Consider the following 25,475-nt stretch of genomic DNA (forward strand, 5'->3'; position numbering starts at 1 on the left):
ATCTTTTCGGAAAATTCTGCGAACGGGCCAAATCTAATTTTTTAGAAATTCGCTCGTCTCCAGTTAGCAGTAACAAAAGGGGTTATCCCAGATCAGACTCCCCATTAGCAGTGGCAGAGACCAGTTACAAAGAGCAGCTCTCCCTGGAGTGCCACCATAGACAACAACAATTAAAGGGGTTCTCCGGGATTTTCATATTTATGACCTTTCCTCAGGATAGGTCTTCAATATGAGTTCAGCAGGGGTCCGACTCCCGGCACCCCCGATGATCAGCTGTTTGAGTAGGCTGCCACGATCACAGCACCATACAGTGCATGTCACTTCAGCTGCTCCTAGGCCATGTGACAGATGAACGTGACGTCACTGGCCTAGGAAGAGGCCTAAGCGCTAAAGGAGTGCCACAGTCTCTTCATACTGATTGGTGGGGGTCTCAGGAATCAGACTGCCGCCAATTCTCATATTGATTACCTATCCCTAAGATCCCTGTACAATGCTTTAAAGGGGTTCTCCGGGATTTACATCTTGATGGACAGACAACATGGCTGCTTATTTCCAGAAACAGCACCACACCTGTCCAGGGGATTGTGTCTGGCATTGCAGCTCCGCTCCATTGCAAGTAAATGGGCTGAGCTGCAATACTACATACAACCTGTGGACAGGGGTGGTGCTATTTTTACAAAAAAGCAGACCTTCTTCATACTGTGCCTGATTAAGAAGGCTATCCGAAAGGTCTAGGGCTCTGTGAAGGTTTCTACAAAAGATCTCGAAGGGCCCCTTAGAGAAAAATAAAAATAAAAAATTATGGGGGGAAACCCCGGCCTACCCAGTACATATGCATCAATGGATTCCCAGGAAATGCAGAATGCAAAGTGAAACGCCCCAGATTTCTGATGGATTTATGTTTTATGGGTTTTCTTTTAAAAAGGGACAAAATTTTTACGAAAAAAAAAAACTAAATAAAAAAAAAAAAGTCACCCTCCACCTCATCCACAACTTCGATGTCAAGTGTTTAATTAATATAGTGCTCACCGTGACCACCATATTTCTCAATGTATTCACACCGGACAACTGGCATAAATGCATTGATTAATCTCCTGCTTCCCTTCAGTTATAAAACTGTCCGCCTACAGCCACCACTAGGGGGAGCTCAGTGCATTGGAATGTATACAATTACCATGGAAGCTGTAAGAATCTCTTTGCATTTAATTCATAAAGAGATCACTGTCAGGACCCCCTTAGCAGGTCCATGGTCTGCCTCCATTGAAGGTACACCAATGGCTCTGGGTACACCAAGGGCCTTCTTTCTGTACTCCGCCAAACCAAAAAATAAAAAAAACTGTAGTGTTCTCATTGACAGATATAATATTAGCTTATGGGATTTAAAAAAGGTCTTCAATGGCAATTGTGGACCCATCAACCAAAAAGTGAGCATGCGCCTTTACAGATGCCCTGAGGTTCGGTGCTACAGGAAAAAGTTTGCCTGCGTACAGATTATGCATTGAACTCCGTAATAACCAAGTATGCAGTAAGCTCCCTCCAGTGGTGACTATCGAGAATAGTGAGGTAATTAGAAAAATGGAGCTATAAAGATGCATTAAAAAAGGAGTCCGTGAGCAGTTTTGACCCCTCAAAACTGCTGACAGAGCCATGTAGGCAACGGAGAAAGCAGTGTATGCACAGCTATATGCATGGTCATGCTTCCTGCATGACTGAGACCAGCAGTCAGTTTGCAAAATAATGGACTTGCTGTATATGATGCCTGTCCCAATGTCTGCTCTTCTGCTGAGGTCACGTACATTGGTCCCTGGTTTGCTTCTTACATTCCACTCCCTCAATGTAGGTGATGTCAGCAGTAAAGTATGGTACAGGGGACTGGAAATCTAGTGGCTGCAATGAGCATGTGCAAATCACAGACCCTGCGCATGCGCAGAAGACACTCAAAGAAATGGATTTGTAGCTGCATGCATTTGAAAGCCTATTAGGATAAATTTAAGGGGGAAGGGGGGGGGGGGGGTTGCCCTGAAAAATGCCCCTGGTCTTATGCATGCTGGGAGTTGTAGTTTCCAGCATCAGGCTGAAACCTCAAGGCAGGAGCCGAACCAATAAATGCATCTAACCCTGCCCAGAAAACCCCTTTATAAAAAGGAAATAAAAAAGTGTCCTTTTGGGACTTCTGCCGAACAAGTACAGTATATGTCAGAAATATATTTCTGGGGTCTATGCTGTCCCTAGACATGATGTGAACAGGGCCCAAGAAGTAAAGTAGAAAGGACGTAAATCATTTAAATACAAACAGTACAGTTTTTATTAATTAGGCACAACATATTCATTGAAACATTCGTTGTCTATGGGCGTAAATCTCACAAAAGATGGCGGAACGAGATCAATACAAAATAAAAAATTTAAAACAACTAAAATAAAAAAAAGTTACCTATGGACTGAGCCCCAACATTCTTGTAAACTGCTGTTACACGCTTGGGTTAGGAGTGGTATTTAGAGGGGCTACACATGGCAAGGTCACACAGATTGTCCCATTGTTCCAAATAAAACCCAGTAGATGCTTGGCAACTACAAATGAAAAATATACGCCCAAACATTTTCATGAGCATTTCACGCTATATTAAAAAGAAAAAAAAAAAAGAAAATCACCAGAGTTCTCCTGTTTGGTCAAGATGTTGATTAAAAAATGATTCTATAATTTTGCTGGGGACAGTTGGATCAACACCAGATCGGCCCCTATTACTAACCCCAGAGCAGCTGCCAAAGCCAAATCTATCCTTCAGGAGTCTAGGTTCGCTGGATGACAGCGCATGTCTAGGGCCGTAACACCTCCACAGACTAGGACCTCTCAAGGGACCGGATTTAATGGCGATTTATTTTTTATAGAAATGTCAACAAATTTTCTTAAAATTTTTTGAATAAAATCAACCTATGCTATTTGTTGCAGTATTGCTGATCTACTGACCATCCAGGTTACTACACACAAAAATATCCACCCCATTGTCCTGTGCCAATTTAGAGAGTAGGTCAATGGTTGCAAGCATGCGTCCAACGTCATCTTGTAGGAGGTGGACCTCGTGTGCAATCAAAACCGATATAGTGCAGCATTTTGGTTATGGGTTTGAGGGACGGGGGGGGGGGGGGGGGCTGGGTCACCTCTCCCTCTTATTCCCATTGCGTCTCAAGCAGACCAGTCATGATCGAGAAAAGGAGGACGAGAAAGGAGAGAAGGACCTAGCAGCCAGCCTTTCGTTGCCTCCCAAGAGTCTCAGTATCTCAGACATTCAGATCGAGTAGGTTTCAAACGCGCTGGTTCAGTTCTGGATCTCCGCTGGTTGGTTGACAATAACTTGTATGACAAAGTCCTTCTGAATTTTAGTCTCCTGCAGTTTCATTCTGTCCGTGAGGAGTTTCCCAGAGAAGAACCATCGCTGCCAACAAGTTTCGATACCCTCCACGGAATGCAGCTGCTTCTTCAGTTGGCCGATAGTGTCCGTCATACTTGCGTTAAGTTTAACGTCTTTTCCAGTGGAAAGACGGACCTTGAGCTGGAATTCCCGTCTGTTTTTGGGGGCTGGTTCGGGGGCATCTGTACCATCTTCATCACTTCTTTCCATGATGAGGTTAACGGGAGGAGCCAGGCAGTACACCGGGAGCTGGTACCGGGTTCCAAGTTCATCGTAGCATTCTGTTAGAGAACCTGAGAAGATCAATGGATTGGTGGTCAATACATGTCATTGGGAAGGGCGTATGCCACATTGATTCACCATCATTCATGCAATTACATATACTGGAAAAAAATAAATAAAACAAAAACAGAAGCCCCCAAATCTAATGACCTGGCTTCTGTTTTAGTATAAGAGTCTGTTGGCGGGAGATTCCCAATAAACCGGGCACAATGTCTTGTAGGTCTAGCTCAGCTGAATGGAATGATACGATCAGTTGCTTCATTCTGGATTAAAAGGACTTTTTTTAATCCATATGGAAACGGAAACTTAAAGGTAAGAATATTGTTACATTCCCTTTTCTCAGATTCTTTTTTTCTAAAGTCTGGAAACGCCTTAAGAGGATGTTCACACGGAGCAGACACACTGTGGATGCGCCTGCACTACCTGCAAAGTGGATGGGGTTTTAAGAAATCTTTTTGACATGTTAAGAAAAACATTCCACAGCGTAAAGTGACCTGTGGTGCGGATTTATGCTTTCGCGCAGGGCCAGCGCCAGCACCCGGCATACCCGGGACCACCGCGCAGTGTGTGCCAAGAGGGGAGGGCTGGGGCCCCTGGCAGTCCCCATCCTGATCCCCGAGGAGTAGATGCACGTTCTGCAAGGAACATGTTTAATAGTAGAAGAGGGGGGGGGGGGGATATTTGCATAGAGGCGTGGTTATGCTATGTAACCACGCCCAACACATTGGAGCTGCCATCAGGGGGGAGGAGAATCCGAGAGGCCGGCGCTCTGTTAGTGTAGAGCGGGAGGAGCTGGGCACCCGGACCTGTGCTCCCCCGTGCTCTGGGACTATAAGAGCAGTAGGTCGGTCCTGGATCCCACCGGACACTCTGCATGGAGTCTGATCCCCCTGCTGGACTGGACTGTGACCCTGAGAACCCCTCTGCTGGACAGTGCATGGTCTATATCACTTCCAATATATCTGTAAAGAATAAATCAAGGCAACTGGACGTACTGTAGATTTCTTGAAAACGTTTTACTCGTTAAACGTTTTCAAGAAATCTACAGTACATCCAGTTGCCTTGATTTATTCTTTACAGATATACCATGACCTGGATAAATGAGAACCTTCACAGATATATCACTTCCAGATCTGGAGATTTCAGGTTGCAATGAAGTTGATAGGGAGATGAGCTGCGGCTTCCCTGCACTTCAGCAACAATAGATATGTTAGGTGGCAATTGGTGAGGGGGGGGGGGGGGGCATCATACTGTGCCCCCCCATAATACAGTATAATGACCCCCAGTGCCCCCTTTCAGTATAATGATCCCAATGGCCCTCCATACAGTATAATGATCCCCTGTGTAACCCAATTCAATATAATGACCCCCAGTGCCCCCTCCATACAGTATAATGATCCCCGTGTAACCCAATTCAATATAATGACCCCCCAGTGCCCCCTATTTTGTATGACCCCCATACAGTATATTGTCCCCAGTGCCCCCTCCATACAGTATGACCCCCACTGCAGTTTCATTGCTGAGTAATTTGCGCAAAATACCACAAGGGGGCCCACTGTGTCTTTATCGCCCAAGGGCTAACATGAACCTGGAGACGGCCCTGCCTTCACCCTTTGCACTGTAGACTTTGACTCCAAGGAAGTCACTTCCAAAAGGTGGCGCTAGTGAGACACTCTTTTCCTCTCTGCAATGAATAGGGTGTAATCCACAGCAGAACCTGCAATAAATCCGCAGGGGACATTCCACCCTGTGCGGCCGTACCCCTTTTTGTAACTTTGTGCAAATTGCAGAGCAAAAATCTATGTCTCCGACCCCATTCCAAATTTCCAGGAGACACCTTTTCTATACCAGGGGTCAGCAACCTTCCGCACTCCAGCTGCAGTTAAACCACAACTCCCAGCATGCCCACTTACTTGGCTGTACTTGTAACCCCCATAGAAGTGAAAGGAGGATTGTGGCAGCTGGAGTGTCGGAGGTTGCCGATTCCTGTTCTATACCCTTCAAATGCACATGGTCCTCTCCTCTGAAATCTATGGGTTAGGGCTCATGCACATGAACGTGTTTTCTTCCAGTGTCCATTCCATTTTTTTGCGGACCGTATGCAGAACCATTCATTTCAATGAGTCCGAAAACCCCTCCAAAAAAACAGACGTTACTCCGTGTGCATTGCGTTTCCGTATTTCTGTTTCGCAAAAAAATAGAACATGTCCTAATATTGTCTGCATTACAGACAAGGATAGGACTGTTCTATTAGGGTCCAGCTGTTCAGTTCCGCAAAATATGGAATGCACATGGATGTAATCAGTATTTTTTGCGGACCACAAAATACATACGGTTGTGTGCATGAGCCCTTAAGGATAGACTTTAATGAGGAAGTCTGTGCACAAGAGCAGCCATGTTCTGTATTCTGCGTTTTTCACGCAACGCAGGCCCCTTAGAAATAAATAGGGGTGCGTGAAAATCGCAAGCAAGTGTGGATGCAATGCGATTTTCACACATGGTTGCTAAGGAGACGAGGGATGAGTTACCCGGGACCCCATTTACTTTATTATATTCCATTATAACTTGGTTATAATGAATAATAATAGCATTCTTAAATTCAGAACGCTCAGTAAAAAGGTACATTGTGGGGTTAAAAAAATAAAAATAAATTAACTTGCCTCATCCTGTTGTTCACGCAGCCGGGCTAGTCTTCTTTTTCTTCTTGCAGGACCTGGCTGGAAAAGGACCTTCGGTGACGTCATCGCACTCACCATGTGGTGAGCACGATGAGGTCATCGAAGGTCCTTTGGCAGGTCCTGAAAGAAAAAGAAAGACGAGCCCGCTGCGCGAACAACAGGATGAGGCAAGTAAATTATATATTTATTTTTTTAACCCCTAAAGCCACATTTTAGTAAGCATTCTGTATTACGAATGCTATTATTTAATATTTTCCCTTATAACCATGTTATAAGGGAAAATAATAAAATCTACAGAACACCGAACCCAAACCCAAACTTCAGTGAAGAAGTCCGGGTTCGGGTACCACAGTCAGTTTTTTATCACGTGTGCAAAACGCATTGCACCCGCGTGCTAAAAACTGAACATGGGGAGGAGGGATAATCTGTGCACCATTATGGGGAGGGGGGGGGAATCTGTGCACCATTATGGGGAGGGGGGGGGGGGGGAAATCTGTGCACCATTATGGGGAGGGGGGGGCAATCTGTGCACCGTTATGGGGAGGGGGGGGCAATCTGTGCACCGTTATGGGGAGGGGGGGGCAATCTGTGCACCGTTATGGGGAGGGGGGGGCAATCTGTGCACCGTTATGGGGAGGGGGGGGGGGGATCTGTGCACCGTTATGGGGAGGGGGGGGGGGGGGATCTGTGCACCGTTATGGGGAGGGGGGGGGGGGGATCTGTGCACCGTTATGGGGAGGGGGGGGATCTGTGCACCGTTATGGGAGGGGGGGGGGGGGGGATGTGTGCACCGTTATGGGGAGGGAGGGGGGGGGGGATGTGTGCACCGTTATGGGGAGGGGGGGGGGGGATCTGTGCACCGTTATGGGGAGGGGGGGGGGGGATCTGTGCACCGTTATGGGGAGGGGGGGGGGGATCTGTGCACCGTTATGGGGAGGGGGGGGGGGATCTGTGCACCGTTATGGGGAGGGGGGGGGGGATCTGTGCACCGTTATGGGGAGGGGGGGGGGATCTGTGCACCGTTATGGGGAGGGGGGGGGATCTGTGCACCGTTATGGGGAGGGGGGGGGGAGATCTGTGCACCGTTATGGGGAGGGGGGGGGATCTGTGCACCGTTATGGGGAGGGGGGGGGGATCTGTGCACCGTTATGGGGAGGGGGGGGGGATCTGTGCACCGTTATGGGGAGGGGGGGGGGATCTGTGCACCGTTATGGGGAGGGGGGGGGGGATCTGTGCACCGTTATGGGGAGGGGGGCGGGGGGGGGGGGATCTATAGACGACACTATATAGCATCTTATGCTATATGTGTCATCCACAGATCCCCCTCCCCAAAACAGCCTCGGCCCCGCTGCAGACTATTCCGACAGTAACTTTTACTCAGCGCATCTTTATTACCTTACAATGAAGCTCCGGTAACAGGCAGAGCGAGCGGCGGTGTAGCGCCACTCACTGACGTGACGCCCCTGCTCCGCCCACTTTGTGAATGAAGGAGGCGGAGCAGGCGCGTCACGTGAGTGAGTGACGCTACACCGCCGCCCTCTCTGCCTGTTACTGGAGCTTCATTGTAAGGTAATAAAGATGCGCTGATTTAAAGTAAACCGCCCACCCGCATAGCAACAAATCGGCGATTATTTGATAACTGGATTCGTCCACAACTAATCCAGTTATCGAATATTATCGATAAAGTCGATTAATAGTTGCAGCCCTAGCGTATTTACATATTGACTGTCCCTTGACACTTTGAGAAGCGCATATTTCTTTCAAAAATAGGAGCAGATCCCTCCAGAAGAAAGCAGAACAATCTCCCTTCCCCGGAGTCATCAGATGAGATACACAAGCGGGACGCAGGTCGGGGTGGAATGAGTCTCATGACTAAACATGTCGCAGATCGCAAGGGTTTTAAAGGCAATATTTTTGGGAAATTCCCACAAGTATTTTGTCTGCAGAACCAGCAAAGAACAGGTTTTGAGGTGGAATTTAGGTTTACCCGAGCCCCCACACCATATGACATTTTAAATACTGGTGTCTTCTGTGCCAGAGGAGCTTTTATACCCCGTAGGGCCTGGGTGCGACTGTTACCTCCACCCCCACCCCCCCCTTCCCTCATAGCTACACCCCTGACTCTCTTTAGCAAGGGCAGAATGGTTATAATATGGCTTTTTGCATGTTCTATACATATAGACAGACGACTGAGACGTTCCTACAGTCCTCACCAAACAGCCCCCTATATCTCAGCTTCGTGGCACGGTGGGTACATTTACAGCAAGCTTAGACAATGTCTAGCCGGGGGCGGTAGAGCCCTCTGGGCTAAAGTTTTAGGACCTAGACCCAACCGGATCTCCTATCACAACCGCTAAAGGCTATGGAGACAGGCGAGCCAGCAACCCCCTTAGACATGAGGCCATGCCTTGGATACGATTGCCAAAAAATCATCTGGAGTCCTCTTTTCCTTTTCGGGTTCCAAAAGCAAGCAGCATATACGCTAGCCACGCAAGCAGTGGCTGAACTAGAAAATGTTGTGCGGGATTGAAAAAAGCAGGGGCTGGACATAGAAGGTGGTGAAGGGCCCTCTAGGTGCTGAGACCTGGGGGACGCTCGGTCTGCTTTTTTTCTAATCTATTTTTATTTTGGGATTGCAGATTTTTTTATTTTATTTCTTGAACATGATTATGGGGGCGGCCATCTTGCCTGAGCTGTTCTTAACAGCATTTAGAAAGCATTAAGAAAATTGCTTAACCGCAGCCCCATGGTCCATAGACACAATGGTCAGGAGGGGACGTCACCGACTTCTATGGGAGAGTTTTCTGGGCATGCTCTGTGACCAGAGATCATTGTACAGGGAAGGAATAGATAAGCTCTGACAATCTCCTATTGTAAATGGTAGATCATGTCTTATCTATACACAGAGGTGATATCATTACAGGCAGGATTAGAATGACAGATAAGCAGATAACTATAAAGTAAAGTGATCTGTACAGACCAAGAAGTGGCGCCTAATATTTGTCTTAGTGGCTGGTGCGGAAAACTGCAGGATTTTATGTTTTTTGTTTAACAACGCCAATAATTCTTTGAAAAAGTTAAACATAACAAAAAAAAAGTGATTTAAACAATAGGTCATTTTCTGATGACACATTCCCTTTAAGTATAATCAAGTCCTGTGTTTAACGGTCTACTTGTGGTGGGACTACAAAACCCAGCAGGCTCTAACAGCCCAGTGTGAACATACCATGAGGTAAGCAGTTTCAGCTGCTATAGTTAATCTACTGATTAAAAAAAAAAAAACAAAAAAAAAAAACAGCTGCATAACAAATAGCATCCATGGGTGGGGTGGCCTGGGACTGAGGAACCACATGCCAATTATATTCAGTCATAATCTGGAATTTTAGGGGTTGTACAGAGACAAAGGGCGACTCCTGTTCGTACAACCTGAAAATACCAGGGGACATTGCTGTGTATAGGCGGCCATACGTATTCAATAGTTGTCGGTGAGCGATTGTTTGTCTGACACTGCTCTCTCGCACCCGATCCTTCTCCGATGGTGCTCCCCATAGACTGCCATATATGCGGCTTCAGCTGACAAAGTGTACAACAGGGATCAGCAACCTCCGGCACTCCAGCTGTTGAGAAATTACAACTCCCACCATGCTCCATTCACTTCCATGGGCGTTACAAGAACAGCTGTGAGATGGTGAAACAGCTCATTGTCTGAACTCTGTTTGTGTTGATTAAATTAAATTATCTGGATGGACATTCTGCTGTTTGGCCACAAGATGCCGCTGTTTCCTAAACACAGCTAACAGACTGCCTATATTTTCATATTCATGAGAGGTGCAGTTTCAGAGGCTGGAGAAAAGGAAGCAGCCATCTTAGGCTGGGTTCACACGGGCGAGATTTCCACGCGGGTGCAATGCGTGAGGTGCATTGCACCCGCACTGAATCCGGACCCATTCACTTCTATGGGGCTGTGCACATGAGCAGTGATTTTCACGCATCACATGTGCGTTGCGTGAAAATTGCAGCATGCTCCTCTTTGTGCGCTTATCACGCAACGCAGGCCCCATAGAAGTGAATGGGGCTGCGTTAAAAATCGCAAGCAAGAGCGGATGCGGTGCAATTTTCACGCATGGTTGCCAAGATGAAAGTCAATTCACTGTATTATTTTCCCTTATAACATGGCTGTAAGGGAAAATAATAGCATTCTTTAATACAGAATGCTTAGTAGGTCAATTGAGGGTTAAAAAATAAATAAATAACAATAAATTAACTCACCTCCTCCTAGCAGCCGGTCTCTTCTTACTTCTTTAATCATGAGCTGCCGGCTAAAGGACCTGTGGTGACGTCATATCACATGGTCCAATCACATGATCCATCACCGTGGTGATGGACCATGTGATGAGCTCAGTGACGTCACCACAGGTCCTTTGACAGGACCTGAAGAAAGAACAGGAGACCGGCAGCTACGCGATCAATTGGAGGAGGGGAGTTAATTTTTTTTACATTTTTTTTTTAACCCTCAATTGACCTTCTACTAAGCATTCTGTATTAAAGAATGCTATTATTTTCCCTTATAACCATGTTATAAGGGAAAATAATTACATCTACACAATCTTGAACCCAAACCTGAACTTCAGTGAAGAAGTTCAGGTCTGGGTACCACATTCACTTTTTTTTATCAAAACACATTGCACCCTCGCGATAAAAACTGGGTACCTACTCGTGCAGATTTGCCGCAATGCACCTGGGACGCATCCTGAGCCAAAATGTGACGCCCGTGTGAACCCAGCCTTAGAGGGAGCTGAAACTGAGGAACTGTGTGAGCAGAGAATCCAACAGCATCCAGGTGTGACAGCATCCCTCAGTGACCAGAGCTGCAGCTAAGTGAAGCTGATCATGTTCAAGACCCTGATCCTGTCCAGAGGAACGAGGATTGCTTCCAGGAACGCTGATTAGATCTGAGGAGCAATGCTACATACACTGCGGGACCACATGCTTGTTGGAGAGGCATTTGTTCTGTTCAGAGTCACCAGCGGAGGCAGAGCAGACCCGGGTCGGTAAGATCGTGCACGCACCTCATCACAGTGTTGCCGCCTAGAGACTGAGACCAGGCCTGTAGTTAGTTAGCACAAGGGTCACAGCCTTCGGGCTGGGTGTATGTAAATTTATTGTATGTTCCCAGCATTTGGGGTTGTGTTTATTGCTACATTTAAGTAAAATTCTGTTTTGGAAAAAGCTGGTGTTGGGGTTGCTTTTCTCGTTCGTGACTTCACTGTATCCTGAGGAGCCCACCCCGGTACACGGCCAAGCAAGTCTGCATGTTGGGAGTTGTAGTTTCCAAGCAGCTGGAGTGCCGGAGGTGTGGGCGGGGCTGTAGTCATTAATACTTCATGATGGATTGTATTTTGGCAACAGAGGTTCCCAAATTTCTTCAGGCCAGGACATCTCAAACCTTCTACAGACCACACTGAGGAACCCGGACCAGTTGTCAACACCAGAAACTTGCCAAGTTCTCCCACACTTTAAAGGGACTGTCAGCAGGACAATGCTTTGCAGGACTAGCTCAGCTCAGTGTAATGATGCTTTTCACTTAGCGATCCGTTGCTTCATTCTGGAGAAAAAGTACTTTTAACTGCTCATTTGCATATGGATTAAGTGCACTGAGGGTGGGTTCCAAGCCACTATGTGCACCCTTGCTCCTCCAACTGTCACTTTTGGCCCCTCCCTTACATTTTTACTGACAGGGCCAGGGTAGATGACTATACAGGAACTGGGCCCTGTCAGAGGATGGAGGGGCTGGAAGAGGAAGTAGGAGGAGCAAAAGTGCAGTGTCTTGGGCCCGCCCTCAGTGCACTTAAGTAGTCATTTGCATATGGATTAAAAGTACTTTTTCTCCAGAATGAAGAAATGGATCACTGAATGAAAGGTATCATTACATTCAGCTGAGCTAGCTCTGCAAGGCATTGGGGGGTCATTTATTAAAGACCGGCTTTTCACACCGGTCTTCGATATCCCCTGTGCTGCCGGAGAATGCGCCAAATTTATGACCTCATCATAAAATTAGGCGCACTCTGCACCAGTCTGAGTCTAGATTGAAACAGACTCCAGTCCGTGACTGGAGTAGATTACAATCATCATTTACGACTGAAAACAGGCGTAAATATTACAAAAAATTGCAGGGGGCCAATGGCCGGTCCCCTACCAGTCCCCAATGTCAAGGGTGGAGGAAAAACGCTGCATGCAACAAAATTGTCACATGGGCGTTTAAAAGTTCTTACAACTTTTATTTTATTTTTTTGGGCAAAAGCTGGCGTAAAGAGTCTTCGTAAATGCCCCCACTTTGCCCAGGAGGAGCAGTGACCGCCAAAGGTTTTATTTTATTTTGGTTTTTTTCTTACCGTGAGGTAAAGTAATACTTGCTCCATCTACGATCGCCTGCGCCAATTCGTGATTGTTAGCTTCCGCCGCGTAGGCTGCAGCTTTTAGCGCGTCCCAGATTTCCTTACGTCCCTCAAACGCCGGTGCGGTGTCCCAAAACTCATCCCGCTTACTGTGCAGCTGGCCTTCCGTCATCGGGTAGTCGCTCTTCCACCTCGGGAGCTCTTTCTTAAGGGGCTCATTGCGACCTGGTGATAAAATAAAATCGGATATAATCATCTTTAAAACAACCACATGCCATATAAAAGTAAAAGCTACAGTTACAGTGAAAAAAATTAAATAAATAAATGGCATCCATTGTGTGCATCCATTTTATGTCTGTGTATCCGTTTTTACTGGCCGTTTTGCATCCGTTGTTAATGGCAGTTAGACGGGTGCACTCCTATCTCAACAGCCGACAAAAATGGACCCAATGACTTCAAAAGGGGTCCATCTGGTCGTGAAAATGGGACATCAGATTTATTTTTATTTTTTTACAGATGCCATTTACTGGCCAAAAAAAAGGCCATGTGAATAGCCCTATGGACTTCAATTGGTTCCAAAAATGGCGTACAACAGCCGGCCATCACACCGCCATTTTTATGTAGCCTATAGCTGCTAGTGCTAGAATGTCAATCACCCATCCACCAGCCCAACACCTACAGCTATGGAGAATTATTTTATTACAGTATTACAGATTAAAAAAAAATAAAAAAAATTGTCTTTTATTTATTTATACATACAAGTTGGCGAGGGGCGTTTGGCTCAGGGTGGACTGCATCTCCCAGTCATACGGACCTAAAGAGGACTTTTCACGGCTCCTGACCAGTCAGTTTTAGTAACCACTTGCATTCCCCATGTAATAACAGTTCTGGAGCATCTATTCTTATCGCTCTATGTTGTACCGTCCCTCTATTATTCCAAGCTGAAATTTATGAATGCATTTTCCAGTAGTTTGCAATGAAGGTCCAGCTCGGCGATACCAGTTGAGGACGTGTCTGTGACAATGGCAGCATCAGACTGTGCAGAGACCCCCCCCCCCCCTTCCCAACTAGTAACACCCATTTGGACCTTCATCTAACAGGAATAATAGAGGATTGACAACAGAATCATAATAGAGGCTCCAGAATTGTTATTACATGGGGGATGCAAGTAGTTACTAACACTGGCATGTCAGGGGAGGTGAGGGGTCCCCTTTAAGCCAGCTCTGCAGGTTGCCACCAAACACGAGCGGGAGTTACCAGCCGCTTAAAGGTCACTTCATAAAACCAAAGTATTTATAGCTCGGCGGAGGAAGCAGGGAGTAATCTGCAGCATCTGAGAACAATCAGGGATTACACGCAGGATCTGAACGGGCAGGGATTACAGTGATGCAAGACCGGCCACTTCCCTAATAAACCAATTATAGGTAATTGCTTACCGAGATGCCTCCAGGAGGCGGTGGCTAATGAATGAAGGGCTGCATTTCACGTACCGTATATGAATGCACATATAAACCGCTTACTGTAACGTAAATGCCACAGATGGACTTCATCATCCTCATCATCGCCCTGGAATCCCTACGGAAGTCACAGCATGCGGCATCACCGCTGTTCATTCATGCACGTGATCATACGGCATGCCATTATAGCAGTACATGCATTATACCGCCAAATACCCGCTTATTTCTACGACACGCTCAGTCTGGGACGCACACGTGCAATCCGGTTTTAATAACGGGCTAGCCTTGCCATCAGTTTAAAGGGGACCAGACCCCTCTCCTGACATCTGTTTTAGTAACTTCCCCAGAAAACAATTCTATTGTATCTTTTCTCATAACTTTGCATTGCGCCATCTCCTCTGATAATTCTACTGGAAACGTACAAATAAAAATGGCAACTGGGTGTAACTATTACCCTTGTCCAAAGGCTGCTTCCCCTACACAGTCAGCTCTGGTGGGATAGCGCCCGACTATGTAAGGTCCTGTCCAGTTGTCAGTTTATTGCTAAATTTCCTGGAGGAATAACAGAGGGACAGCATCACACATAGCTATAAGAAAAGATGCTCCGGAATTGATATTTCAAGTGGAATATAATACAGAAAAGCAATATGACAAAAGTCAGTCCTGTGTCCCAATATGGGCAGATACTCGCGCTGCTGCAGGCTCCGGGGTAGTGTGGTAGGTATTCACACTCAATGCAAATAGTTAAAGGTTTGGAGCCGCGCTGCTCTAGACTAGATTCCCGGTCACTGAAAATCCTTCCTTCATTTTCAAAAAAGCGGCTAATATTAAAACTAAACTTGTACACAGCGCCATTCCACCGGCAAATATTAAAATAAATAGAGAGGGAGGAAAGTTCACTTGGTGTGGCTTCTGCGCAGGTTGCAGAAACCGGAACACAAAGGAACATAAGAGAAACAGCAATAATATAACATCTAGCAAGAATGGAATGGAATTCCGTATAAGAGGGAACTGTTCGTGCGAAAACGAGAATGTCATATACGTACTGGAGTGCCCATGTGGGCTCCAGTACGTGGGTAGAACAATAAGGAAGCTAAAAGTTCGAATACAAGAACATATACGAAATATTAGAAAAGGTCTTATCACTCATAGTGTATCAGCTCATTTCAAACTTGTACACGGAAAAAACCCGCGGGGTTTGAAATTTGTTGGAGTCGAGACTGTTAGACCACATTGGAGAGGAGGGGATTCATTGGCACAAATAAATAAGAAAGAGGTCGAGTGGATCTACCAGCTGGGGACTCTACAGCCAGGTGGATTAAATATCGAATTTGATCTGAAACCGTGTCTTCTGTGATATCACCTCACCTGGTGCGTTATTTGATTCTTCCCCATCTCGCCTCTTGAGGACCTTCGGGTGACGTCAGGGGGCTGGACTGCCTTGAGAGGGCAGCGTCATGGTGTGACGTGGCTGGAGGTAATAAGGGAGGCGGGATTGGGCAGACCCGAATGACGCTCTAGGAGAGGGTGGGGTGAAATGACGATATTACGAATATCGATAGACAAAAAGAGATGACGGACATGGTTATGAGATGTGAAAGTATGTGTAACAACTTTTTGAAAAATGTGTCTAAAGTGTGACTATTGGGAGGAATTGTTGTAATAGATAAATGTGGTCATGGATTATGATTAGGCTGACTATAATGATATTGTAACATAAGAGAAGAGTGGTCATGATTTATGATAAAGTCGATGATAACAACTATGATGAGAATAATGCTGTTTTAAGGGTGTATAATGCAAAAGTTTGCTGTACATTTCCCGGATACGATCCGGTTAAACATTGAATGCAATGAGACAGCTGGGCTACTTAAGGAGCCTGATTGCGCATATGCGCAGTTCGCCCCTGAAGAAGCGAGGCAGCGAAACCCGGGTCGGGCAGGAACGAGACGTTTTAAAGTGAAACTACTATATGCCTTTGTTGAACAACTCTTCTGTGAGTAGATTAAAACCTTTTTATACCATCTGATAAAGGGTACTTCACTATTTTTGCCTATCCTTTGAACCTCATAGAGGCTACTGTGTTTGGAAGACCGGACCCTGCTGGGGTGATAAAGAAAAGGCTTGTGGAGCCCAACACCATCCATCAGTGACCGGGAATCTAGTCTAGAGCAGCGCGGCTCCAAACCTTTAACTAAGTGGAATATAATGATTTCCCAAAACAGACATGGAGATTGGATCTGATCTCTAAGCTTCAGACATGGGGTTCTGCGTGGTACATTTTACAGTGAAGCTCGGACAGATCATGAAGGGGGTCATCTAATGCAGAGAACCCTCAGCGCCTACGAATATAATTAAGGAGGAAGAGAATATCCCCCGATCCAGAGGAAAAAGAACCTTTCCCCATACTGCTTATTGCTGGAAAGGCCGCCATTAAGGGTGGGTTCACATCACGCTTTAGGCCTCCGTTTGGCGTAAACCTAAAAAAACAACAATAGCTACAAAAACGCAGCAAACCACGGTCTTGTATCCTGCAGAGTCCGGTAAAAAATTAAAATAAAAGTATACTTTATTTATTTTTTTTACAATGGTAACTTTGGTATTGTACGGCATCAGTCTGAGGCATCTGTTTAACGTATACGTTTTTTTTGTATACATTAAACATATCGGAAAAACGTGATGTGAACCCAGCCTAAAAAGAAAAGGTTCTAATCCTGAAAAGCAAAGGGTGGCCAAAAATTCATACATCTGTAGGTCCCAAGATCCATCTAAATTACAGGCAATCCAAAAGCAATTTAAAAAAAGGGTTTTGAGAACCCAGAAGGCGCCATAAATCCATCTTGACTTTACAGACCAAACCTATAGGAGAAAGTTTGTAATATACTTCACCGTTGCGAAGTTGCGTGGATCGCCTCCCAGGAACAGAGTCACTTGACATCCTTTACCAGGTTCTGTCCTTGGCTATTAATAGGACGTCACTTTCGCTGTGGACAGGGCCAAAACCGTTCCTCTCCCTGGCGCATGCGCCGGATGTAGATTGAGGAGTGCGCGTGCACCAGGAAGAGGAAAAAAGTTCTGGTCCCATCCACAGCAGAAGGGACGTCCCGCGACATTGGCAGAAGCTGGAGGGGCATCACAGGACCAGGTTCCTGAGAGGCTGCTCCATAACATTTCACAACGGTAAAGTATATTACAAACTTTCTTCTACAGGAGAGTTATGTGTAATTAAGGAGGCTGGGTTCCAGAGGACCCCCTTAGTATCTCCACTATTCCCAACAAGGCTTTGTTAATTCTCATCAATGAAGTCTACCACAAGGTCTTCTCTGAAACAGAAGGACAAGTTTTTTTCATGTATTTCGGGAGTAAAAGCATTTCATTGGGGAGGATAAAAGACGGTTTAATTTCAAGCTGTGCGCAGCAGGAATTTACCGCCGATTCGGAGAAATCAGATGCATCTACAAGGACATTCCTTCCCTGGGGCAGACGCCGTGTAACGCGGCCTACAGCAGAGCTTGAATGAGAGTGGCCATACAGATCGGGGGGGGGGGGGGGGGGAGGAATCATAACTCAGCAACTATGATTCACCCTACATCAGCTCTAACCGGCCGCATACTGCAATCATTTACTACTACGGAGAAAAATAGTTCCATGCAAATTAAGGTTTTTCATCCAGATCCACATATAATTTATCCCTTTAAAATTCTATACAACCCCCCCCCACACACACACACCAGACTGTTACTTAACTAGCAATAGCTATTATAGTTATCTGCTCTCCCCACGTCCTAAAAGTGGAGCATCGTTTCGTAAGACTCTGCATTGTGATGCTGCTCTATTATTCCTCTTGGAAATGTATGGATAAACTAGAAATTGGGCGTTTGTTACCTTTCCTCCAGAGCGTGCGGCTACAGAGGCTGACTGTCAGACTGTGTGGGGACAAAACCCATTGGCAAAGGGACATGGTATCACCCCGTCGTCGATTTATACAGACATTTTCAGGAGGAATACCAGAGGTTCTAAGACGGGAGGCTGTTTTTATGGAGGACGCATACAAGTAGTATACCAAAGCAGACTTGAGAACTTACAGCAACTCTTTAAATGTATAATTCCCGCTATCAGCATGTGCAATCTATAGTAGAGACCTGCTTGTCGTAAAGGGGTAGCGACACCAAAGAAATTTAAAAGGTGAAAAAGATGGCCGCTTTCTTCAAAAAAAAAAAAAAAAAAAAAAAGAACAAAATAAACACAGGCCTGTGTGTGGTATTGCAGCTCGGCCGTGTTCACGTCAATGGAGATTAGCTGCAACACCAGGCCCAACCAGTGGCCAGGTGTGGCGCTGTTTTTGGAATAGATCAGCCATGTTTTTCTTATCCTGGACAACCTCTTTAAACTCCCCATCACTGTGGTTGTGGTGCATTATGTCTGAAGATAACAGGAGCTATATGGTTAATAACATTGAGTTCAGGAATATTTCGAGGGGGGGGGTTTCTATTTAACGATCCAAACATCATAAGTGACAAGAAGTCTTTGAGTTGCCGTGTTCTAATAAGTTTTTTTTTGAAAATCTATTCAGCTGTTCCTTAGTAGTATCAGTTTTTTGGGGAAACTTTGTTGACAACCAATATGGCCGCCATTACTACTCGTCCTCCTGGAGAGCGACCGATCCTCATCATGAAGGGGCTGTAGGGCTAATTAAAGGGATGGTCACATCTCAAGAGTATATGCCCTAAATGTCAGAGGTGCAGGTCCCATATCCCAGGGACCCGCTACTATCTTAGGGACGGGTCCTCATCTCTTGGGCGATGCAAATGTAAAGGTGGTCGCGCACTCATTCTACGGAGGCTCCAAAAAAACAGACTTGTGTAAGTGCAGCAGGCTATAGTAGGAACTCCCAGAGAAGCGAATGGAGATCGCTGCGCATGCGCAGCCACATCTATAGCACATTCACAATGGCCATGAGAAAGGTGCGGGACCTGGACTTGTTGGACATTTATGCCATATACACACACACACACACACACACACACACACACACACACTCACCATAAATATTGATTTGGGACAATTCTTTTAATTTTTCACTTGAAGGGAGCTGAAGTTCCTTGTGCAGTATGGGGAGCGCCAAACGTAGCAGAAAACCCCAAAACGGACCAGGATGGGTGGGGTCCCATCAGACCCCTACAGATCATACTGCTATGCGTAGTACAACAGGTCGCAATGGTGAAAGACTCCATTGACTTCAATGGCACTACATGCTCGTCCTAAGGGATGTAACAGCGTCTTAGATGGAATCCCCCTTTAAGCAATTTTAGCTACCACTTCTTGCTGACCCGGTCTATCATATCCATGCCATCTGATTTCTGCCCTAAACGTCTAGCCGTGTTTATGGCCCTGGAACTGTCCGCTTCTGGCCAGTCGGTCACCTTCAGTGTCCTATGACCAGCCACCTCCGCCTGCCAAGGCTCTGCAGGGAGGCTACGAGGGTCTTTCCAGTAGGGCGCCGACGCTGGATGTACATGGGCTGAGAACGAATGCCAGGGAATTGCCGTCTGAGTAAACAAGGCCTCGGCGCCGGCGACGCTTCGAGCTATAAAATTAAATGACTTTCTAAGTATTTAAAAATAACCTGATAGATTTAATATCTAGTCAGATGACAACGCGTGCCCCATGCTGGCCGGGTGCCTTCTACCTCAAGCGGTGGGAACTTCACAGAAAGGGAAGGGACTCCGGTGGTTTAGTAGAAAATGGTCACAGCTGCATCAATATAGAAATTAATTTAAAGGGGTATTCCCATCTAGGACATTAGGGGCATATCACATGGGTATGTCCCAATTTCCGATAGGCGCGGGTCCCACCTCTGGGACCCGCACCTATACTTAGAACAGAGCCCTCAAAGCGCCGGAGGGAGCACCGCACATGCGCAGACGTCCTCTATTCATTCCTATGGGAGCACCGAAAATAGCAAAGCTATGTGCTCGGCTATTTTCGGAAGTTCCGTTGAAATGAATGGGAAGCACACCACACAAGAGCGCCCACCTCTCCGTTGAACTTCTGTGGGGCTTACGGAAAAGCGCTCCCATAGGAAATCCGCAAAGTTGCTGAAGGGAGCACCGCGCATGCGTGGCCGCCCTCCATTCTTTCCTAAGGGAATGCTTTTCTGAAAGCCCCATAGAAGTGAAGGGAGCAGTAGCCGCTCTTGTGCGGCGCGCTTCCCACTCATTTCAATGGAACTTCCGAAAATAGCAGAGCGTGTTGCTTGGCTTTTTTCAGCACTCCCATAGAAATTAATAGAGGATGGTAGTGCATGCGCGGTGGGCCCTCCAGCATTTTGTGGGCTCTGTTCTAAGTATAGGTGAGGACCGACAGCTATTAGACATTGGGGGCATATCCTAGCGATATGCCCCCAACGTCCAAGATGGGAATACCCCTTTAAAGAGATTTTTCCAGGACCAGATGCCGATGGTCTGTCCTCATGATAGGTCATCAATATCAGGTCGGTGGTGGCCCGGCAACCAGCACCGCAGCCAGTCAGCCGTTTCGGGCACCTACTGTCTCTAGAAACTATACTGTGAACGAAACGGTATGCAGATGGCACCATACACTGTGTAGTGGCCATGTAGGGGTACTGCAGCCCAACTCCTAGTCAAATGAATGGGAGCTGAGCCATAGTACACCTGCACCGGAAACTGCACAGTGGACAGAGCCTTCCGTACATAGTAGAGTTTCTAGCACCGGCCTGAAACATCCGATTGAAGGGTGGGGAGTCAGACCCCCACAGATCTGAGATTGAGGACCTATCTGGAGACTAGACCATCAATATCCAAGTTCTGGAAAACCCCTTTAAATCCAGCATTTGATAATCCAGAAAGTCCAAAATAACCTGGGGCTCGTTTCAAAGTTCAGAAGACTGAAATGAAAACATTTACAAAATTAAAAAGAAAGAAAAAATAATATTTAACATAAATCTGACAATCCAGAATAATTGATGTCAGGTTGAAACAATAAATAAATAAAAATACACAGCTGCTTTCCTCCAAAAATAAGGCCAGGTCTATGAGTCACGTCCGCTCTTGCAGATAAGCTCCACTGAAGTGAATGAAGCTGAGCTGCAATACCACACACAACCTGTGGACAGGTGTGGCGCTGTTTTGGGGGGGGGGGGGAAATAAATAAAGTGACTAAAGGCAACCTGTGCAGCGGCGCTGCAGAAACTGTAGGGATTTCCAAGTAGTTGGAGAATTACTGTACTAGGGAAATGGTTGTCTACATCATCTCTACACAGTTATATCACATATGGACTCTGCAGATCCAGGGCTCAGAGACGGGTGGAGGAGGTGGTTGGATTATCAGCCAAGAGAAACCACTAACTGAGCAGTGTCCCTGCACTGCCTCTACAGGAACAGTGGAGTATTACAAGATGTCCAATGAAATCAGTAGTGCATGGTTTTAATGGACGCTGGTGGCCCTCCCTAGAGGAGCCTCTCTCTACACTGTTGTCTCCATCTTTGGCCACACTGTGGACCAGGGGGAAAGTCTAAGACCACCAGTTAACACACACCTCAAATTTTGTTTGCTATAGCACAGGAGGCAGGGCAACATGGATGCCACTAAGGACATATAGAAGAACAATGTCGGAGGTAGGTTCACTATGTAAAAGGATATAGGATTTTAAATGTTACTGAATCCTTAAAGGGATTGTCCTATGACTAAATATAAAATTGAAATTAGACATCATATAGTACATGATAATCTCTTTCTAATAAAGCTAGAACCAGCCCTGTACCTCACATGGATCCAGACATCCATTTATTGCTCTGCTAGATTCATTTCAAGCTGGCAGCTCAAGGGGAGTGTCCTTTCTGCTGCATTTCTACCTATCACAGTTCAGGGAACGTGTCCTTTCTGCGTCACCACTCTCCCTATCAGCACAGGTATACTGTCCTTTAGGGCTCATGCACACGAACGTGTGGCGGCCGGGCCCGTATTGCAGCCCGCAAACAGCGGGTCTGCAATATATGGGCCCCGGCTGTTTCTGCACCGTATCACAGCATTGGACCCGTTCACTTGAATGGGTCCGCACTCCGGAAGGTGTGGTGCAGAACAGAGGCACGGAACCCCACAGAAGCACTGCGGAGGGCTTCCGTGGGGTTTCTATCCGTGCCTCCGCACCGCAAAAAATAAAATAGAACGGCTGTGTGCATGAGCCCTAATGCTGCAGCTCAGAGTGGCTGTCCTTTCTGTTGCAGTTCTCTGCCTATCACAGCTCAGGGAGCATGTCCTTTCTGCTGCACCTGTATCCCCATCACTGTCACAGGTTCTAACAGTAGATATGGTGAAGGCCGCTGAAGGATGAAGGATAAAACTGAGCATGTGCATCCACTTCAGGAAGGTGGACTAAGAAATAAGAAAACAGCAGGTGGCGCTACACAGGTAGATTTTATTCAATAACTCAGGAGGCTATACTAAATTTTTCATTACATGCAATTTAAAAAAAAATATAGAATATTTTTTCAGGCGACAACCCCTGTTTAATACCCCAATTGCTAATCAGCCTGTGGTCAACACGGCTCCACATCTACAGTCACTGAAGAGAAGCTGCTTACTCTAGGACAGAAATTGATTCTCTGTCTCGTCAGATTATCGATATTTACGTTACAGAAAAAAAAAAAAAAAAAAAAAAAAAAAAAAAGAAGTCATCGGGTTTTATGGGATCTTGATAAACGGTCTGGCGGTAAAAATCTAATTCTAAGTGGCTTCTTCTTGGAGGAGATTTCATCTAGATAATTTAATTTCGCAGGAGGCCCCGCGGGGGAGGGGATTTGGCTCCTGTTGGAGAAGATCTGATAGATTTCCATTTTCTGTTTGTTAGTAAGGTGGATTATTTAGTACAAACCAAAATAGAGGCTCAGCCCTTAATAAAAATTGAGAAATATCTCACATTACGTAATGTCACGGAAGGTGTATAGAAAACTAGAAGACACAAAATGAAGATCCGACTGACTGGATCCAAAACTAAGGAACAAAAAGGGAGAGCCCTGCAACAGACCTGGCTCTCTCCCTAACTGCTCAGCTTATGTGAAAATCCCAATGGTAGATGATCGCATATCCTCGTACCTCGACTGTATAACACCTGAACACCCTATAATAGTGAGGGGACACAACCACCGGCTCCCTACACTTGATACGGAGGTAGTCAGGGTCACCTGGGATCCAGCAAACAGGAAAACACAAATGAATGAACAAAACTTATCTGTAGAAGACTCAGTAGTAGCATCCAGCATGCACACACTCCAGGAAGTTGTATAAACCGCAAAGTGATGCAGTATGGGAAGGGATTTAAAGGGATGCAATCAGTGCAACTACATGACAGCTGAGAGAGGCTAACGAGATGAGAAAACGAAAGCAAAACAAAAGGAACCTCAAGGAGGAGGTTATGAAGGACGTCTGTCAGAGCTTCTCAGATGTCTGGTGGTGACACGTAATTACCATGTATTGCTCAATAAGCACATGCCTATGGCAAAAAAAACAGCTATTTTAGTACCTGTAAAAAAATAAAATAAAAAAAAAGCCTGCATTAAGTCAATAATACACTTTATTGGCCAAATTCATAAGAAAAAAAAATACATGTATTAAAAACAAGTGCAGGGAAATAGCGGCATCAACCGGAAGGGGGCACAATGGTAACAATTTACACTAATCCAACAAAATGAAATCAAAGTTAAAGTGCAAAAAAGAATAATACAAGTATGTAAAGGACAGAATCAATTACCCATAATGTGCCTCCTCCGGGATGGCGCCAACCCCTGACGCGAGTTTCGGCGACCCTTCGTCTTATGAATTTTGCAAATAAAGTGCATTATTGACTTCATGCGGTCTGGTAGTTTTTTTATAGGTACTTATTTGGATTATTTTGCAGCCCACCTTTTGTCCAGAGCAGTCGGTGGGCGGAAAATCCAAGGTTTATAGCTGCAGCAAATGTAGATGAAATGTTAAAAATTCCATTTACAGTTTAATTCTTGCCAACAATCCCCACCCCCACTCATTGGTCCGGGAGATTATTGGTTGTGTGCACAAAGCATGCAGCATTTTTATTATAATTTATTATTTTATTTTTTTACTAGCTGCACCCCTTTTAGAAGTCACACCTACTTTAATGGAGTTTTCGGGGAGTACAACATTGATGACCTATCCATCAATATCCGATTGGTGGGGGTCCGACTCCCGTCCGAGTGCTGCAGCCTCCTCACGACATACCAAGCACAGCGCCGTACATTGTATAGTGGCTGTGATCGGTACTGCAATTCCAGGCCCAGGAAATGGCTGTAGCACTCACTGGAGCACCTCAGACCGTTGAAACAGTTGAGCAGTGGGGGTTCAGTTTCAGCACCCCCACCTTATCCCAAATCAATGGCCTATCCTGAGGATATTTTACTCCAGGAAAATGTGCCTCAAAATGGTTGGAGGCCTAAAATATAGCAAGGCCAAATTGGAATGAGTGGAAAATTCAACTGGGCTTTCGCCACATTGGGCTCCTAGGGGGCCACCACCAAGGACAGGTCTATCTACTGTATCTCATGTCTATCCAACCTTTCTAGAAATGCCACCATTACTTCGGTGGAGAGGACCAGGAAGCATAGCACAAGGGTGGCATGGAGGTCCTCACCAAAAATTTCACCCAGGGCTTCCACCAACCTCAGCCTGGCCCAAGATACAACTATGACTAAGTATATTGGGGCAACGGAAGACAAGGAAGGGCAAAGCAAGAAGAATCCTAAAGGTGATGGCACATTTTTAAGGGAAATTTTTTTGAAATACACCCGGCTGACATCTCAGTCATCAGAGCTGACAGGAGAGTAATGAGAACGGAGAGCAGGCAATTAAAATGTGACCGTCCCAGACTGGAAATCATCAGTGACAACACCTTCAAAAAGTGCGCGTTCAGGAGATTGGAAAAAATGTAAAAGCAAATAATTTAGGATTTGGGGATATTCTGATGTCATAGGAAATAACGAATGTGGACAAACAAGGACACTGCATGAAAACAGGTTTGGAGATATTAAATGAGTACCACAACCCGCCCGGTCAGCTGTGTCGAAGTACCTCCGATCCTGGCAATCGGCACTGGAGCTACACAGCGCCATCTACTGTGTAGTGGAGAGGGCTGGTTACTGCAGTAGTCAAAAGGGATTGGCCCATCTGGGACATAGATGGCATAAAGCTAGGATATGCCATCAGGGGTGGGACCTGCACCTATCT

At 46.0% G+C, this 25,475-nt stretch overlaps 1 protein-coding gene across 1 annotated transcript in view; it reads right to left on the reverse strand.

Moving 5' to 3' along the window:
* Nucleotides 1-2,281: 2,281 nt before the first annotated feature.
* The window catches only part of LOC122941039 (ubiquitin domain-containing protein 1-like), a 49,598-nt gene continuing 26,404 nt past the window's right edge, over nucleotides 2,282-25,475 (reverse strand). The window contains exons 2-3 of the mRNA XM_044298020.1: nucleotides 12,760-12,987; nucleotides 2,282-3,700 (exon numbers count right to left, since the gene is read on the reverse strand). Of these exons, the coding sequence (XP_044153955.1) occupies nucleotides 3,315-3,700; nucleotides 12,760-12,987 (614 nt within the window). The 3' untranslated portion in view covers nucleotides 2,282-3,314. The remainder of the gene's footprint in view (nucleotides 3,701-12,759; nucleotides 12,988-25,475) is intronic.

The sequence above is a fragment of the Bufo gargarizans genome, chromosome 6 (assembly GCF_014858855.1).
Source record: "Bufo gargarizans isolate SCDJY-AF-19 chromosome 6, ASM1485885v1, whole genome shotgun sequence".
Classification (NCBI taxonomy): Eukaryota; Metazoa; Chordata; class Amphibia; order Anura; family Bufonidae; genus Bufo; species Bufo gargarizans.